Source organism: Mastomys coucha, unplaced genomic scaffold (assembly GCF_008632895.1).
Source record: "Mastomys coucha isolate ucsf_1 unplaced genomic scaffold, UCSF_Mcou_1 pScaffold12, whole genome shotgun sequence".
Taxonomy (NCBI): Eukaryota; Metazoa; Chordata; class Mammalia; order Rodentia; family Muridae; genus Mastomys; species Mastomys coucha.
In genome coordinates, this window is record NW_022196894.1 from 36,720,085 (window position 1) to 36,740,550 (window position 20,466).

Consider the following 20,466-nt stretch of genomic DNA (forward strand, 5'->3'; position numbering starts at 1 on the left):
CACACATACACACACACACACACACACACACACACACACAACCTGAAGAAAAAAGCCCAACATTGCTTTTTGTGTTTTGTTCCTTGCACACACTGCCTCACCCAAGCAAAACAGAGTAGTACTGGTAATTAACTCTCTTGTTTGGGAGGTTCAGGGTGAATGTGTTCTCCTCGGTCTTGGAAAAACATGGTTGCTGCATAAATCATGCTTGAAAAGAAAGCAGAAAGCATGTGGCCGAAGCACCAGTTATATGAAGTTTGCATCTCTGTAACTGTTTTACACTTTTAACATTCGTAATTTTAGTCTGTTAACAAGATTGATGTGTAGCTATGATCAGAGAATTATCACCCTCATTTCCTTTCATTTCCCTACTCAATGGAAAACACAGACCACTTTGTAGTAGTAGAATTCCTTCAAAGCCTATTGAGAGATGCCTCTGTGTTAAGAGATAGCTTCAGCATGAATCGAGTGCATGCAAACATCACTTTTCTGGCTCTTTTCTTTGCACTGCACGCCACGGGACTGGCATCACCCTTTGTCTCCGACACCAGGTATTTTTACTTAGAAATGAACCAAATGGGGCTGGGGAGGTGGCTCAGTTGCTAAACTGCCTTCCATGCTTGCAGAAGGACTCAAGTTTGGGATCCCCAGCACCCACATAAAAAAATCCAAGTGTGGCAGCAAGTATCTGTAAGTCAGACCAGAGCTGGGGGATGGAGACAGGTGGATCCTGGAGCTTATTGGGCAGCCAGTCTGGTCAGCCAGCGAGCTCCAGTTTAAATGGAGACCTGTCTCAAAAATGAAGATGGAGAGTGAGCAAGGAAAGCATTCCGTGTCAACCTCTGGACTCTACATGCATGTACACCTTCATGTGCTTGTGCACACACCCATTAGAACATGCACATAAAACACAGGGAGATAACTGCTGGTTTGCAATGTAACTGTGATGAATGTATTGTATTCTGCTCTATGGATTTGAAATAATCTTCCTGGTTGAAAGTTCAGATAGTTAAAATTTTCATTATTATAACAACAATGCAGAAAGTACACATGTACATAGGATTTTATATACTCATTTCTTTGGTAAAAAAAATTCTTAAAATTTAAAATTGTGGCTAGCAGCCATGTTTGTTTTAAAGTATTCTGCTTTGTGAGAATTCAGGGATATTGTGGAAAGATTCCCATTTCTCTGCACTTTTAGGTAATGTCTTAAATTAGAAAGGCATTTAATAAATATTTTTTTAAAAAATTCTATTTCTTTGATCAGTCACAGGCTTTCATTAGTAACTGTCTTAATTAGTTTTCAATTGCTTATATTGTCAAGACATAACACTACAATGAAGACAACTTACAAAAGAAAGCATTTAATTAGGGCTCATGGATCCAGAGGGTCAGAGTCCAGACCAGCACAGCAGGCAGCATGGCAGGAGGTACATAGGCAGGAGGAAGAGGTAGAAGGAAAGTGGAGCACTTCAGATTGGAGTAGCAGCTGACAGCTAACATCTGATCAACAAGCATAAGGCAGAAGGAAAGGGACTGGTAATGGTGTGGGTCTTTGAAACTTCAATGCCCACTGCCAGTGACACACCTCCTCCAACAAGGCCAGGCCTCCTAATCCTTCCCAAACAGTTCCAGCAACTGAGGACCAAGTATTCAAATATATGAGCTCCTGCCCAGCAAGAGTCATCTTCATTCCCACCCCCACCTGACACACACTTATCTCTGTCTCTGCCGTGAGCTTTACTGTTCTAGACACTTAATGTAAGTGAAATCATGTGATCTGTGCCTTTTGCTTGGGCCTATTTGTGTCTCAGCCATGTGTCTATATTCCATCCCCTATTTATTGCTGAATAACACCATGGTGTACAGATACAGCACCTTTCTGTGTTGAATTTAACATTTGTAGCAGTAGTACACACTATCTGCCACACTAGTTCTCAGTCTGTGAAGGACATGCGCATTCTTATGCAACAAGTCTCTGTACTTTCCCATCTTCCAAAACAGGAAGTTTGATTCTTTAAATGGTTTTTAATTCTTCCTCTCTCCTCCAGCTCCCAATAACCATGCTACGCTTTCTGTTTCTACAAATCTGGAAATTTATAAATAATATGAGTAAAATCATGCACTTCATTCTTGGCTGATTTTATTTACCGCTATGCTTTCTAGATCAAAACATGTGACAGGGATTCTTTCTTCCTTTTCAAGGGTGAATAGTATTCCAGTGTGTGTCTACTGTATTTAAAAATCCATTCCTCAGCTGATGAATATTTAGGTTGTTTTCAGCTTTTTTGGTTATTAGGAATTTTTCTCTGAATATTTGTAAACAAGTGCTTGCATTTTCAGTTCCTTTGGTACGTACGGATTGCTAGGCCATATGATAACACAGTGCTTAACTTTCTGAGCCACTGATAAACTTATTTTCTGAGGTAGCTGCCCCATTTTGCATTCGCATCAGCTGGATATGAAGGATTTGATTTCCTTACACTTTCGCCAATACTTGTTCTCTCTCCTTTCAACCACAGCCATCCTGCTGAACATGAGGTGTTGTCTCACTGTGACTCTAACATACATTTCCCTAATCACCAGTGATGTCAAACTTCCTCTTTATGAGGCTCATGTATCCCCTAGTGTGCTAAGGAATAGGGAAATCAATTCTTTAAATAACAGAGGAGAGGACCGGGGATGTAGCTCAACTGGTACAGTGCTTTGCTGGGTAGCATCAAGCCATGGGTCTGATCTCCAGGACCGCACCGAACTGAGCGTGGTCATACACACCTGCAATTCCAGCACCTGGAAGATACGGATCAGTAGGTCAAAATCATCCTTGGTTACAAAGCTAATTTGAGGCTAGCCTGGGCTACTGGAGACTCTACCTTAAGTAAAGAAATAGAAGGAGAGGGAAGCAGAGGATGGGAGGGAAAGCAGATGCACAGGGAGAAATAGTAGATTTGGCTTCTGCTAGTGTGAGGGGATCAGGGTCACTGGAGTGAGGGGATGCCCATGCTCAGGTCTAGTCCACAATCCTGTTGATAAGAACACTTCTAAAATAATTATAATGCTGTATTCAGGAGGCAGAGGCAGGAAAAGCTGAAGCCCAAGGGCATTCTCAGCTGTGCAGTAAGTTCAAGGCCAGCCTGGTCTACAGAGCGAATTCCAGGATAGCCAGGGCTACACAGAGAAACCCTGTCTCAAAAACAAACAAACAAAAAACCAAAATAAAAAACAACTCACGTATTTCTACCTCTGTTTACTCTCTCCTGAGATTCTCAGCTCCCGTATTTATTCTACGTGGCTACTCCGTCCTCTTCACATTGTACTGCAATGACACTGGGGAGGGCCAAGTGTGAGTCCTCCAACTCCGCTCGATAGCTCGCTGCACTGAGATTCCCACACTGAGTGTTTACTTGTGGCTGATGAGGGACTGCTCTCTGTCACTCTGGAATTCCTGCTGATTGATCATCTGCGCTAGGTGCCTCTGTGTAGAGAGGCTGAGTCACTGCATGTGAAGGGTGGTACTCGCTCTCTTCCTGCTCAGAGAAGTATGTGCAGAGGGAACCACAGCCGGCTGGTCTACTGCCTCACAGCCGGCCCGTCCCCTCTGGTCTACTGCCTCACTGTGGAAGGCCACAGATGACAGTTATGACAGGCATCAGAGACAGCCTAAGGGAGTAGCTGCAGCTGCTGGCGTGGTTGCATCTGAGGTGTTCTGTCTTTAGAAACTTGTTTAAACTTGTTTAAACTTGTCTAAGATGGTGGCTCTCGACCTGTGGGTCCTGACTCCTTTGGGGTTAAGCAACCCTTTCACGTGGGTCCCCTAAATCCACCAGAAAAACACAGATATTTACATTACGATTTGTAACAGTAGCAAAATTACAGTTATGAAGTAGCCACGAAAATAATTTTATGGTCGGGGGTCACCACAGCATGAGGAACTGTACTAAGAGGTCACTGAACTAGGAAGGTTGAGAACCACTGGTCTAATATTAGGGCCAAACATCAAAAAGCTAAATTCAACGGTTTAAAAATAGATTTTATGTATGATCCATGCATCGGGGAGGTCACATTGAGACTCATGCTCCACAGTGATAGTGTGGAGGTCAGAGAACATCTTTGTTCCAGAGACGGTTCCTTTGTTTAACTGTGTGATTTAGGGACTGGACTCAGATTGTCTGCTTTTCGCAGCATGTTATGCAAGCCGCCATCTTACCAGCCCTTTTTACTTTATTTACTTTTTTTTTCTTTTTTTCTTTTTCTATTGTCTCTCTCTATATACTTTAATTGGGTATTTTCTTTTCTTTTTTCTTTTTTTTTTATTCTTTCACAACATATTTTATTGGTCGGGAGCAGAGTACACAGACAATTTAATTCTTATCACATGTACCCCAAAAGAGCCATATATTGTGTTCACATTCCCAAACTCTGAAGAGTCACATTGTGTTCATGTACGCAAATGAAGAGCTATGTATTGTTTTTCTTTAAACTTATTCCAATGATGTTCCAGCCTCAAACTTGGCAAGTTTCCCTAAGACCTCTCATAACAGCCAAATGCTCAGAATCCTCAGTTCCACCAGTTCACAAGTTTATGCCACACACAGAACATACTCTAAGTTTCCATCTTTCACAGCACATTATCACAGCTGTTACGAAAAAGGACTGTCATGACCGACCACAGACATCACAGTTCTGACAGGGCAAGGGCCAAAGATTGGCTTTCTTACAAAATGGTTCTACTAGAACACGGGACGGATATAACTGAAAGTACTCCAGACACAAATGCACGACTGAGACTCCAAACTGCCATTAGTGTGCTTTGTGTTGTAAGATGTAAAACTAGCCCCCTCCACGGAATGTTACGGTGTCCCCCAAGGCAGACACAGCCTTTCCCGACTCAGTATCCTGCTGTTTTCTGGCTTACCAAAAAAAAAATAAACAACCAGCAAATGATTTAATCTCTTAAAAACAAAACAAAACCAAACCATTTACACTTAAAAATGGGATGAGGTGGGATTCCCTCACCTTTTAAAAATGTGTCTAGAGCTACTAAAATAACTTGCATTCACAAAACAGTTGATAAAAATATCTCTGGATTGTACAAGAAGGGAGGCAGGGACCACTGACAGGCACACTTGATGGATGCTGAGTCGGACTTGGCTTCTTTCTCTTCTTCAGAGGCTGGACTCTGGTTTTCCGTCTCTCTATTTTCCGCAGGCAGATCTGTGGTTTGCTGGTCAGCCACTTCAGCCTGTTTGCCCTTTGTTCCCCTCTTCCTTTTTATCTGCACTTTTTTTTGTCTGATGCTTTATCGTTTCCCGAGGCCTTTTTAGGCTCCCTGTCCACGTTGGGAGGGGCGCCTTCGCCTCTCCACCAGGGCTAACCTTCCTTTTGAGCTTCGAGGCGCGGCAGGGTGGGAGACGTGTGTGCCTACACTGCCTAGCTGCCACCACACGAACTCGGATATTTTCTTTATTTCCATTTCAAATATTATCTCCTTTCCCAGTTCCCCTCCCCACTCCTGGAAACCCCCTATCCCATCCCTCCTCCCCTGCTTCTATGAGGGTGTTTCTCCACCCATACTTTTCTTATGTATATTTTCATATATTTAAAATTGTTTTGTTATATAACCCAGGCTGGCCTTGAACTTTGGATTGTCATGCTCTGGCTTTTAAGTGCTGAGATAGGAAGTGAGCACCACCAACCAAGCTCGGATTCAGTGCTAACACACCATGACATTGCAGCCTCCATATTTCTACCGCTAATAACAGGAATGGCGTCTCAGGTTTCAGGTTGTCTTCGTGGACCACCCAATTAGTTTACATTACTCTAGTTTATCCCATAGGTCATCGATGGTTGCATCAGCTTTCAGTTCATCTTTCAAGCATGCAATATCTTTATCTGAGTAGAGAACACATTTATTGAGTTTGAACATATGCATGTTTTATGAACAACTTAAGGAAAAAGCTAAATAATCTTGGAATCATATAGGGCCCTGGAATATAACTATGAGAAATAAGTATCAGAGACAATTACAGTAGAGTCTGTATTTGAAATCTCGAGCAATATAGCCACATAATCATATCCCGTCATTAGTTAATGATACAAAGAATCAAGTCTGCCTCATTGTTCACAAAGAATTTTGAAATGTTCAGCATACAAAAGTAGAATCAAGTGCTCATCTCAAAAATGATTTCTGACCAGATCCTCTCATTCCAGATAGACTGGGCTAAAGCTCTGTGCTCTTAAATACCAGTCCGACTGGTTAGACATTCCACCTGATACAGATTTCTTTAGGGGATAAAAGTGATGAGGAAATGCCATTTTGGCCTCATCTACACAGATGTGTCCATGGTAGTAAAACATGTCTGAGTTTCACTGTAGGCTAAGAACCAGGAGAAGATTAAATCTCATTCACTAAGGACAGAATGTAATATGCACTGATAAGAAAAGAAAATGGTACTAGTATTTTCTTGCCACTAATATGGATCATACCTAGTATTAATAATCATTTGTTAAAAAGGATAAAAATGTTTCTCACACATTCCCTACAGAAATTTCGTAAGCAGCTTAGAGCCATAAGAGATTCTCGAGTTCTTTGGGAGTTGAGAGTGGTTAAGAGTGTTCACTCGTCCTTTTGGGGACTTGACCTTATTCTAGCTCAGGCTTGTGGGGGTAAGTGTTGAAATATCAATGCATGAGAAGCCGTAATGTGTATATTTTGTGTGATTATCCAGAGGTATCTATAATTCTTATGTGAAATTTACAAAGGCACTCTATATAATATTCTGACCTACAAATTAAGACCACATTTAGGCAGAGTTACCGCCGATGCCTACTGAAAACACATTTTTCAAGTGGGAGCAAGTAGAATACAGTCGCGCCACAGATGACAGTAAGCAGTGCTTGAGATGTCTGTCTTCATTCACCCAGCCTTTCGTCTCTGTATCTGATCATGTCCTGTACCTAAGGAGAATAAATAAAAAAGTTTCCATTTGGAATTTTGATCTACTCAGAACTGACATATCTCATAGGACTTAAATATGTAGAAGTTTAAAGATACAGAAGTCATTGGCAAGATCAAACTGAGGCTTCAATTAAGGATGCATGGTGTAATCTCTAGAGAAACCACTAAAAATGCAGACACAAAAGATGTCGAGCTGGCTCAGTGGTTAAAAGCACACTTGAGTTTGGCTCCCAGGACCCCTGGTGGCTCACAACAGCTTCAAGTGCCCTCTTCTGAACTCTGTGGGGACCTACACTTCTGTGAACATGCCCACAGTCAGACTTTGCTCACCAGCACAATTAAAAACATAACAGGAAACACTTTTAAAAAACACTAGCAGGATTATCTGGGTGGGGACTTTAGCAGTGTGGGGTGTTTTCACATGCGTTTGCCAGAAATTATTTGGCAAGATCTATATTGTGCTTCCAAACAATATAGAGGGAACACTAACATAAAGTATAGTTAGGAAATGTGCCGGTACTAACTCATGGAATTAAAGCAAACATAAAATAGTACAAACACAAAATAGTAATAAAGGGGAATTAGGGATGAGGGTATGGGGTGGGATAAGAAGGTAAATAACATTATATGTTGTTCTCTTTCTAAATAGTTCTAAAAAGTGCCCTAAAATTTTTTTTAAAAATATTTCACTAAGAAATAAAAAACAAAAAAACAAAAAACAAAAAACCCCCAAAAATCGAGTATCAACCCTACAGTGAGAAAGGGAAAGAAGAAGTGACAAAACAGTAAGAATAAGAGAAACAGAGCGGAAAGGACCAATAGACTGTGAAAACGCAACCCAGAGTCCACACATCGTTAACAACTTACTGAGTGAATGTTCCTTGTAGTTGTATAATGCTTATAAAAAAGCAAAGCTCAGAGATACCTTGTTTGTAGGAGATATGGCAAAAGGTTTAGGACTGAGGAAGTTTAAAATTTCTGTGCAGGTGAAGCTATGCCACAATTAATCACCAACTAAAACAGAACAGGTGCGGTTAGAACAGTGTTACAAGAGGTTGGAGCTCATGGCACACCTCTTCAGGGTGAAGATTTCAAAGCAGTTTTAAGGTCACGTGCCCCTAACAGCATCACCATCACCACCACATGCACACAGAGGAAACGGAAAGAGCTGGCGGAGACAGGCAATCCCAACCAGGTTGGAAGGCTCAGAGGATGCTGGCATGCCCCTACAGCTGAGGGAGTATTTACACCACTTCCTGAGAACGTCAAAAGAAACCTTTTCCCCTCTCCAAATAATTCATTCACCATCATTAACCATAGGCTAAGTCATAACGTCAATATATTTCAAATACTTGACATTATCCAGAGTGTCCATTAACAAGGTGAGATTGAGTTAGAAAGCCATGAACTTCAATACCTAATAACAATTTATAGGAAAAAAAAAACCAGCATCCAAAAACCATGAGCTGAAAAATCATAATTAAAATTAGAAACTATTTTGAAGTAAACAAAATACCACAGTTCACATTTCTGTGATAAAAGCTTTAAGTGAATGTATTCCCCTCCCCCAAAAGGTTTTGCTCTTGTGTAGGAGGAAACACTCAAAAATGCAAGTAATATCTAAGTATTATGGACAAAACATAGACCCTATCCTCTAAGAAACATGCACGCACATACACAACAACAACAACAACTCAAGAACAGCAAACAAAACAAGACAAACAAGCAAACAAACAAACTGAAAGAACCTACAACTGCCTGCAAATTCTGGGATTAAGCAAAGGTAGTCAATGACAATGTGGAATTAATTCTTCTATTTTTCAATTTATGGCCAAAAGAAATCACAGAAGTCAGAAACCATAGTCAGAAGGAATTGAGTCTTTCTGCAGTGAAGCAGCCTGGTCAAATGTGGCCAGATGCTGAAGAGGGAGCAGGGGCTGTGAAAGAAGATTCCTTCCTTGTGTTTATGAGTCCTGTCCCCATCTGACGCCAGGAACATGCGCTCACAGGGCAGCTTCAAAGTAGTGGGGTCATGGTATGCACTCTCTGATAAGTGGTTATTAGCCCAGAAGTTTGGAATACAAGAACAACCCACAAACCACAAGAAACTCAAGAAGAAGGAAGAAAAAAAATGTGGACATTTCATTCCTTCTTAAAAGGGGGAACAAAACACCCATGGAAGGAGTTGCAGAACCTAACTATGGAGCAGAGACTGAAGGAAGGACAATCCAGCCTAATATAGCTATCTCCTGAGAGGCTCTGACAGTACCTGACTAACACAGATGTAGAGGCTCACAGCCATCCATTGAACTGAGTACAGGGTCCCCAATAAAGGAGTTAGAGAAAGGACCAAAGGAGCTGAAGAGTTTGTAGTCCCTTAGGACAAACAACAATATGAACTCACTAGTACCCTCAGAGCTCCCAGAGACTCAACCACCAACCAAGGACTATACATGGTGGGACTGATTGTTCTGGCAGCATAGGTATAGTAGAGGATTGCAATTTGATCATCAATGGGAGGAGAGGCCCTTGGCCCTGTGAAGGTTCTGTGCCCCAGTGTAGGGGAATGCCAGGGCCAATAAGTGGGAGAGGGTGGGGTGGCAAGCATGAGGAGGAGTGAGGCAACAGGGGTTTGTTCTTGTTTTTGTTTGTTTGTTTTTTGGAGGGGAAACTGGGAAAGAAGAAATCATATGACATGTAAATAAAGAAAATATCTAATAAAAACACCACCACCAACAAAAAAAAAAAAACCCCAAAAAACAAAACAAAGTAGTGGGGTCAAGTGCTTGAACATTTGAGCTGAGACAAGACATCAGTCACAAAGGATAAGCTAGAACTCATGGTTTGACTCTAAGCATGTTACCAGCCAGCAAAACCCCCAACGTTCAACAAAGGACTATAGCCGAACTCAGTCTTCATGCTATCTTTAGACCATTCAAGATTGTCTCCCACACAGGTCCCTTCCTACCTGGGCCCATCAGAATGGTTCCCGAAAAGAAGGATAGTGAGAAGGTGCCTTCTTGCATCAATGAGCTGGTGACCTGAGACTACACCATCAACATTCACAAGCGCATTTATGGAGTGGGCTTTAAGAAGTGTGCCCCTTGGGGATGTATACATGTGTGCGTGCGTGTGTATATGTGTGTACATGTGCGTGTACACGTGTATATGTGTATGTGTGTGTATGTGTATGTGTTCTTGTGTGTGTCTCTGTGAATGCATGCGTGTGTGTATGTAAATATATATGTATATATATGTATGTGTGTGCATGCGTGTGTGTGCGTGTGTATATGTGTATGTGTGTATATGTGTATGTGTGTTCATGTGTGTGTGTGTATGTATGCATGTGTACATTCACCCATGAGAACGTGGGCACTTTGGCGTGCCTTGGAGCACATGCAGAGGTCAGAGAACAATGCTACTGTCAGTCTTCTCCTTCTAACTAGTTGGAGACAGGGTCTCTTTGTTCTTTTTTCAGCTGAATGTAACATGTTAGCTGGCTGTGAGTGCCTGCTGGGAATTCTCTACCTCCCATACCCCTGTAGGAACACTAAGATTAAAAGTGCTCCCACTTCAAGTCAGAGTTTTGTGTGGATTTTGATTTCGGGCCCTCATGCTTGTGCATCAAATACTTTTACCCACTGACCCATCTCGTCAGCTCCCCCTTCCCAGTAGAAATTTTATTATTAAAAATTGATTATAAAAGATCACTGAGCAAGGGCTGGGTAAAGTGTTTGCCATGTAGACATGAGGACCTGAGTTTGGTCACCAGTACCCTTACAAAAGCTGGTACCGTAGCACACATGTAATCTCAGTGCTGGGCAAGCAGAGACAGGAGGATCCCTTAGGCCAGTGGTTCTTAACTTATGGGTCGTGACTCCTTCAGGGATAAGATACTTTCACAGACTTTCAAAGACCATCAGAAAACACAGATATTTACATGACGATTCACAGGAGTAGCAAATTACAGTTATGAAGTAGCAATGAAATAATTTTATGGTTAGATGAGAAACTGTATTCAAGGGTGGCAGCATTAGGAAGGTTGAGAGCCACTGTCTTAGGCTCCCTGGACATTCAGCCGAGTCCATCTGGCAAACTCCAGGTACCATCTTATCTAGAAGGACTAAGATAGACAGCTCCTGAGAAGTGACATTTAAGCATGACCTCTGGCCTCCACATGCTTACACATACACCTGCACATGCACACACACCTGTACACATGTATGAAAATTAACATGCATACATACATTTCACATGAGCTACAGAATAAGGACGGTGGAGGAGGCTGTAGATTTAAGGATAGAACCAAAGTGTTGCTTTATCTAAGGAAAGAGAGAGAGAGAAAAAGAGAGAGAGAGAGAAAGAGAGAGAGAGAGAATGTGAGGAATGAACAGAGCTTTAGGAATTTGTAGAATATCAGAAGGTTTAACAAGGGTAATGTGATTTTCAAAAAAGAAGAAAAATAACACAAACAAACATAAAAAATAAACAACTCCTCATCAAGAGAACAGGGAAGGAAAATGGCAAAGAAGAAGACAGGGCCGAAAACTTCCAAAATTTGGTAGAAGACACTGGTGTATAGATTCAAGCTCAGCTTATCCTCCTGAAGTAAATTCCGATGTGCACCCCTGTAACTCCTCTGAGGACTAGACAGTAAAATGATGGGGTGAAGGCAGCTAAAGACAGCACAGTGTGTAAGGGGAACAGAATTTGGGGGACTCTGGCTTCTCAGAAATCCCCAGAGTCAGAAGAGCTGAGGAAAAGCCAAATTCTACGTCCAGCAAAAATGTCTTAATGGAATTAAAGTGAAATAATTTTCTAATGGGAGTTCAGAAGGAAACTGGGACATTTACAAATGAATAAAGACCTTTAGAAAAATAAATTACATAAACAAACAACTCCCATGTTTTTCTTAAGTGACAGCTTCATAGTTCAGTGCCATTCATAGATATATATGTATGTATACATATGTATATACATATGTACATATGTATGTGTGTGTGTGTATACACACACACACATATTCATTCCAGTCTATCCAGGGGCCAGATGGGTTGCATGCCTGTCACCAACTTTAGTTTGTACAGAAAGGTCAGCATCAGGCACAGGCTTTGGCTCCAATCCAGTGGTTCTCAACCTTCCTAATGCTGTGACCTTTCAACACAATTCTTTATGTTGTGGTGGCTTCTGACCATAAAATTATTTTACATGCTACTTCATAACTGTAAGTTTGGTATTGTTATGAATTGTAAGCAAATGTGTATTTCTTAGGATCGGTGTGTGTGTGTGTGTGTGTGTGTGTGTGTGTGTGAAAAAGAGTTGCAACCCACAGGTTGAGAACCCTTGCTCCAATCCAGTTCAATCCCAGAGTTGCTCCTATCATTTCTGGTATCTAATAGGAGACTTTGAATGCCCATAACAATTGAAAAGGGGCTTTTCTGCTTGAATGTACAGATACCTCCACAGTGTCACACAAATAACAAAGAACCAGGACAACACGAAGGGAGCTATGTATGAGAAGAGGGTGGATTAGGAGACATCCAGCCCTCTCCTGCATACACATGAATCTGAAATGAGCATCAGGTGCCTGGTTGCAGAGAGAAATGGACTGTATGGAAAAGCAAAGGAGGGCAGCTGTGAGCTGTGCCACAGAGGAAGGGGGCTCACAGGGAAAGCAGTGGGCATGGCTGCCTGGATCTGGCAAATGAATGCAGGTAGCAGGGGCAGAAAATGGGAGCCAAGGAACAGGGGACCAATCACATCCCCGTGCTTTGGCCAATAGACTGCTTGGCCTAATGGCTTTGCAGTATCTCAGTGGATGAGGATAGTTGGTGGAAAGAGGGCACTGTTTGGAAATTTCCCACATCAGCTAAGTAAGTACCTGGTGTGAGAAGGTACCCCACCAGGGGTTCTTGGCTTAAGGTGGTGAGTGCCATGTTTGAGGGTAGCTCCAGCACTTCCCCCATTAGCAGAGAAATACACTGATGGCTCAGTCAGCAAAAAGAAACTTCTGGTTTAAACTGCTTGGATTTCAGATAGAAAAATAGCTGTCCATAAGAAAACTGCAAAATCCAGTCGAGGGAGCGGTAAACCCGCCATCCGCTTCTCAGGAAGTCATACTGACTGGTGGTTTCCTCTCATTTTTAAATCATTTTGTAAGCCTGTCGGTCGGTCAGTCAGTCAGTCTATCTGCCCATCAGTCAGCCTATCAGTCTGTCTTTATACAGAACTGCCTAGAACTCACTGTGTAGCCAGGTTAGCTTTGAACTCACAGCAGTCCTCCTGCCTTACCTTTCCAAGCACTGGGATTCCAGTTGTGAATCACCACACCCTGGCTTCTGTATTTATCTACTGCATTCTGTCTATTATTTCCGATACTTTCATTCCACATACGTTACTCTTCTCTATCTTCTTCTTTTCTTTTTCCTTTCCCTGCCCCCTTTCCTTTAACTACCTAGTTATTTATTTCTCTAGCTTTGACACTGTCTAAACTCTTAGCGCATCTTGACAATATGAATCCAATGAGTGAATCTCATCAGTGTACCGCTGATCAAAGAAGCAAGCTCTCAAGTAAACAATACATACTGGATTGCACTCATGTTAAATTTTTAAAGGACATTAATCTAGAAGTCACAAAAATGGGTAATTTTTTTTTTTTTGTGGGAGAAAGGGGAAGACACTGAGTTGAGCTCTGAGGAGCTGGTAACATGTCTCTTGATTTTGAGGGAGGAAAGTGAGTCTGTGAGTCATAAGGATAACTCTAGAACCTAGCAATTGAAAAAAGACTGTTCCCTTGGGCATGCCCATACTATCCCTGGGACAGATGGAGACCATCCCTCCCTCCAATGAATAGGAAAAATAAGATCATGTTTAGGAAGTAAAACCTAGGGGGGTATTGCCCTAGAGACACACATCAATGTCCCAAGAAGACCTTTGGGAACTTAAGGGCTATGGCATATGAGTTGCACACCATTCTTCTCATTATAACAGAGAGGATTATGGGATGGCTGGTACATGCTCAGTAAGCATAAAGTTATATAAACCTAGGCCAGTCCATGAAAGGCCCATGATTCCAGGGAACCCTTCCTTTCCCTTTGTAATTAAAAATCCCAGGACTGGAAACAAGGCAGTTCCTGAGCCACGTGTTTGCCCAAGACTGTTTGTGCTCTGCACTTGTTTTCAATAAAGCTATGTATGCTTTTGTTACGGTTTTCTTTGTTTTGCTCCATGCTTTGAGTCATGGAAGACCTCTTAAGACTCAGCCATTCAACTGCAACTTGGTTGGTGATTTCATAGATCCAATCACTTACATTACTCAGTTAGGCTTTTTAATTTTCACCTGTGGAATTTTCTGCATGTATGATTGAAAATGGGGGAAAAATGGGGGAAAGTTCTCCCCTTTGCTAAAATAAAACCTTCCAAATACCATACAGTCATCTCTAAAGGTAAATAAAGAAAATTTGAATTTGATAAAATTTATTTTAAAATGTCAGAGAGTTTATGAGAAGAGAACTTATTTAATATGAGCAATGACAGCTACAAACAATAAACATGTCACTTAAGGGTAAAGTAGTGACAAAATATTTTTAAAGAGGAAATCAGATAGATCAAAGTAGTTACTTCTATTCAGCCTTAATTATTCTGGAGACCCTAAGCAGTGGACCGCACCAGTTATTATCCCAAGCAAAACAGCAATAACATGAACAAACAGAAAATCTGCTTGTATATTCACAATGCAGTTCTGTGAAGATGATTCACAGGGGTTACTTAAAAAAAGGGGGTTTAGGCAGTCATATAGAACAAGGTATCATTTAAAGCTAGAAATAGTAGAAGGACTTTTAGGCCTGAAGGGTGTGTGTGTGTGTGTGTGTGTGTGTGTGTGTGTGTGTGTACACACTGAGATGTGATATGAATATGATTGGAATCCAAAATGTAATAGTCATGCAAAATTAGATACTTCCTGACAAAACAGACAGATCAAAGTGTATTCATAAAGAAGAGCATAGTAGTAAGCCTGATTATACTTTTTTCCCCTTCTATTCTTCCTCCAGGGTTTCTTATTGATTTAACGCAATGGAGACTCAGGATACAAGCCTGATTTAGTCCCAATAGGCCAGTCTCTCTGTAGGATGAAGAGGAGAGAAAGAGGGACATGAAGAATTAAAGAGAAGACACACAATATATGTGATAAGACAAGGGAGAAAAGAGTAGGAACTGGAAAGGTCAAGAGAGTATTTGCAATCAATGAGCTTGTGTCTGCAGAGACCCTCAATGGTTCAACACATACATCACTAGAGTCAGGCAAGTTCAGTGAGGTTACTGACTCTATGAACAGCAATATATTGTATTTCTACATGACAGCGTGTTATATCCTGAACATTTAAAAATTTCTATGTATAGTAGCACTAAGACTAAATACCCATGAGTAAAGTCACTAAAAAACATGTATAACATGTATGCAAATATTAAATACACCAAGAGAACTTAAGATCTAAATGAGTAGCAAACGCTCTTGTTAAAGCTGTTTCTTCTCCCCTCCAAAAAAACTCAACAGAGACCAAAAGTGACCATAAGAAGACTCCCACTGATACAGTGGTTCTCAATCTGTGGGGGTCATAACCCTTTAAGGGTCACATATCAGATGTCTTGTATATCAAATATTTACATTATGATTCAAAACAGTAGCAAAGTTACAGGTATGAAGTAGCAATAAAATAATTTTATGGTTGGGGGTCAACATGACATGAGTAACTGCAATAAAAGGTCACAGCATGCTGTCTGGGCCGGCCAGTGCACTGAGCAGACCTTGTGCACAAACTCCGAAGCCAGTCCCACAACACCAGAGGAAGCTCCACTCCCAGGTGCTCTAACACGCCCAGGATCAGAGGTGAAGAGGACATAGCATCTGTCCCAACACCGGGAGTAACTGGGACCAGCAGGACCCAGGCACACAGGAACTCCACCACACTAGTGGCACTGGTTCCTTCCCGTCTGTCTGGGCCAGTGTCCTGAGCAGACCTTGGGTGCAAGCTCTGCAGCCAGTCCCATAACACCCAGAGGAAGTACCACTCCCAGGTGCTCTAATAAGCTCAGGATACCAGAATCACAGGATCACAGAGACAACTTGACTCTGAGGAGTTCTGACACAACCAGGATCACAGGAAGGACAGGCTCCAGTCAGATTTAGCAAGGGCAGGTAGCACTAGAGATAAACAGATGATGCAGGGCAAGCATAAGAATATAAGCAACAAAAACCAAGGTTACTTGGCATCATCAGAACCCAATGCTCCCACCATAGCAAGTCCGGGACACACCATCACACCGGAAAAGCAAGATTCAGATATAAAATCACTTCTCATGATGATGATACAGGACTTTAAGAAAGACATAAATAGCACCCTCGAAGAAATACAGGAGAACACAGGTAAACAGATAGAAGCCCTTCAAGAGGAAACACAAAAATCCCTTAAAGAACTACAGGAAAACACAATCAAACAGGTGAAGGAAATGAACAAAACCATCCAGAATCTAAAAATGGAAATAGAAACAATAAAGAAATCAGAAAGAGAGACAACCCTGGAGATAGAAAACCTAGAAAAGAAATTAGGAGTCATAGATGCAAGCATCACCAACAGAATACAAGAGATAGAAGAGAGAATCTCAGGGGTAGAAGACACCATAGAAAACATTGACACAACAGTCAAAGAGCTCCTAACCCAAAACATCCAGGAAATCCAGAACACAATGAGAAGACCAAACCTGAGGTTAATAGGTATAGAAGAGAATGAAGACTTCCAATGTAATGGGCCAGTAAATATCTTCAACAAAATTATAGAAGAAAACTTCCCTAACCTAAAGAAAGAGATGTTCATGAGCATACAAGAAGCCTACAGAACTCAAAATAGACTGGACCAGAAAAGAAATTCCTCCAGACACATAATAATAAAAACACCAAATACACTAAACAAAGAAAGAATTTTAAAAGCAGTAAAGGAAAAAGGTCAAGTAACCTATAAAGGCAGGCCTATCAGAATTACACCAGACTTCTCACCTGAGACTATGAAAGCTAGAAGATTCTGGGTAGATGTCATACAGACCCTAAGAGAACACAAATGCCAGCCCAGGCTACTATACCCAGCAAAACTCTCAATTACCATAGATGGAGAAACCAAGATATTCCATGGAAAAACCAAACTTACACAATATCTTTCCACAAATCTAGCTCTACAAAGGATAATAGATGGAAAACACCAACATAAGGAACAAAACTACACCCTAGAAGAAGCAAGAAAGTCATCTTTCAAGAAACCTACACAAACCTAATTCCACCTCTTACAACAAAAACAACAGGAAGTAACAATTACTTTTTAAAATATCTTAATATGAAAATTAATATTACCAACATATCCTAATCAATTGAAATCCAAAAATATGAGGAATTAGAAATTTGTTGACTGTCATCCAATGGTCTCTCTAATTTGGTAATTGGAGAAATAGGTTCAATATTGACAGTGTCTTGTTGTGTACCATATAATGGTCTTGAAATCATGCTTCTTCTATCTCAGCCTCTCTATTAGTAGTATTGTTTATTTCATGTTTTTACACTACACTATGGTTTTCAGAACAGCTTACATATTTCAAAAGTATTTATACAGCCAAAAGAAACATAAACAATTAACTTGGGAGGTGACTTGTAAGAGAACAACAAAGAGTGAGACTGAATGCTTTGCATGATGTTTGTAAATATTGTATCAAGTTTGAAGAAGAGGACTTTATATGTTATTATTTCTCTGAGATGAATGCTTTTCCAAATTATCACAGCCAAAGAACCAGATTCTTACCCTCACCTAATGTCTGTGCCACCCTCCAAGCAGAACCATTGTTCATTGAAACAGTTGGTGAATGACTTTATGGATAGACCATCTTAATACACACACCATTTCATAAATGAATGTAACCTATTCTCTGTGGGCTGAGAATAAAGTCACTCACTCAAGTCAATTAGCTTTGGCCATAGCAGGAAGTCTGTATTCAAAAATCCTGCCTACAATTCATTCCTTGGCACAGCAGAACTGTCAACTCTCAGCTTAGGTACGATGGAAGTAAAATCTTTTGGTGATGTGAGGGTCACTGAAGTATAACCTTGTTACAATGAAATCCAATGTCTAAAAATTGTTCTTATTTTGGGCTTGTACCACAGTAAGAGCCAAGATTTTAAGCTCTACTAAATACAAAACAAACAAACAAAAAAACAAACAAAAAGACTTTATATATTTGTTTATTTAAAAAATACTAGTAGTGATGTATTATTTTAAAATATACAGTTAATATCTTTAGAGTTATTTAAAACTTATATTGCAAAAAATGTATATATTTTCAGTATTGCTATAGACAAGATCTACATAAGACTGTTAAATTGATTGTTGTTTTATATCAAACAACTTTTATAATACTCATTTTTATTGTTATAATATTTTATAAATTTTAAAGTATATGACAAAAAAGGTATTGTAGGTATTGAAGGGGTGTCTCTGGGAGGAGTTGGAGTATAAAAGGGTAACAAGAATGTGATTTAATTCTATTTACTTAAAATATGTTTTTAAATGTTAACAAATTCAGATAAATTGAAATCATGTATCTTTTTTCATCATAATGCAATAAAACTTAAATCAATTTTAAAAAAGTTCACAGCATTAGGAAGGTTTAGAAGCACTGTACTCATGTATACTTGTGTGTATATAGAGGTACATCTTTGTGTAACTTCATGAATAAATCTTAAAACTAATATGGAAATAGAGGTCAAAGAATATCAAAGATATGCTTAAAGAAGACTGAAGCAGGAAAGATATCTCTACTAGATACTGAGTTATTCCAGCAGTGGGAGTTGTCTTATTTTGAAACAATTATGAATAAATATTCTGAATGATTGAAATTCAGATCAGTGTACATATTATGGTGATGGTTTTTAGATGGATGAAGGAAGTTAATCTTTGCCTAATCTCATATTATATACAAAATTGATTAAAGATTATATACATAGGTGTGAATGGTAACAAGCAAACAAACTGCTTCATTACACACACATACATATATACACATACATATACACATATACACACACGCCTGCAAAATAATGTAGGAAGCCATCATCAAATGTGGGTAAAACTTCTAACATAAGACTGTGGAAGGATTAATCATAAAGAAAAGCATTGTTATATTTGATACTATATTTAAGAACTTCTCCTCCTCAAAAGATAAGAGCTGGAGGGTAAGGCAGAGGGTAGAAGGTTATTCGAAATGCTTGATTCGCCAAACACGCATGGTCAGAACATACAGAAGCTTGTTGCTCATGAGAAAGACATGAAGCAACACTACAGAAAAAGAAGGGTTTACAAATGCTCTGTAAACACATGGAAAAGCACACAAATGCCTTGTAGCTAGGAAAAGGCAGAAGGACACTGAATTTAATGAACAACCATGGTTAAATACAGTGACAATGGTGAACACTGGTAAACCTAGAGCTGGTGGGGGCGGGGCACTAGCTGGCTCACTCGCCCTAGAAAAGGGACGCAATCCATTTGAAGCTAAGCAAACACATGCTCTACGATCCAGTGAGTAAAGGATAGAGCCAAGAGACATGCACCTCTGAAAGACATGGATGGGAAGGCTTACAGCAAAAATTGTTTTGTAATAGCTCCAAATTAGAAATAATCGGCATGTCCATAAAAAAAGAGAATGGATTAGCCATAGTTTTTTACACAATGAACAGCATTCTACACGATGAAAATGGATGAAGAGCTACACACAACAGATGGATCCATCCCACAGACATAATTTTGGGCAAAAGAGGTAAGACAAAAATAATACTGGCTATAGATGGTTCAATTCAAAGACAGCATAGAGAGCTTATAGGTCTAAACAAAAGTGTTTCTTGATTCTTGTTCAACAGTAAAATTTTAAAGGAAAGTGAGCAGGTTATTATAAAGGTCAAAATGAGCAATTCCTTTGTGGGAAGTCATGAGAAGAGAGGGTTCTGTGATGCTGGGATGTTATTTTTCAGTTTGAGACAGAGTCTCACTATGTAGCCCTAGCTGGCTTTGAATTCACAGAGATCTGCCCGCCTCCACCTCCCGAGCACTGATGTTATAGGTGTGAGCCACCATACCTAGCTTTGTTCTAGACTTTAATAAAAACCCTTGATTGGAAGCTGTGAGTAGGGTTCCTTCACGATGTCCTGGAGTGGTTTGCTTTGCTCATCTGGCTGCGCATGTGCAGTTTTCCAACAATGAGAAAAGAAGGATTGCTCATTCTCCCAGTCCATACCTGGTCTAGCATGAAACGCAGCGGGTCGTCTGGCCTTTCATAGACTAGGTTTTCAGTGATCTGCTGAGAAAAAGCACAACGCACCGCAGTTTGGTTTTGAGAGACTTGCAGCCAGCTTCTCACTACCCTAGGATGTCTCATAGACATTTAAAAGACATCCACATGTCTCCCTCCCTCCCTCCCTC

The 20,466-nt window shown here is 40.4% G+C and overlaps 1 protein-coding gene across 2 annotated transcripts in view; it reads right to left on the reverse strand.

Moving 5' to 3' along the window:
* Positions 1-6,693: 6,693 nt before the first annotated feature.
* The window catches only part of Tex55 (testis expressed 55), a 22,878-nt gene continuing 9,105 nt past the window's right edge, over positions 6,694-20,466 (reverse strand). The window contains exons 3-4 of one of the 2 annotated variants that reach the window (XM_031363883.1): positions 20,282-20,341; positions 6,694-6,957 (exon numbers count right to left, since the gene is read on the reverse strand). In XM_031363883.1, coding sequence (XP_031219743.1) covers positions 6,913-6,957; positions 20,282-20,341 — 105 coding nt within the window. In that variant the 3' untranslated portion in view covers positions 6,694-6,912. Of the gene's footprint in view, positions 6,958-20,281; positions 20,345-20,466 lie in introns of both variants that reach the window. The other variant, XM_031363882.1, reaches the window with a different exon arrangement.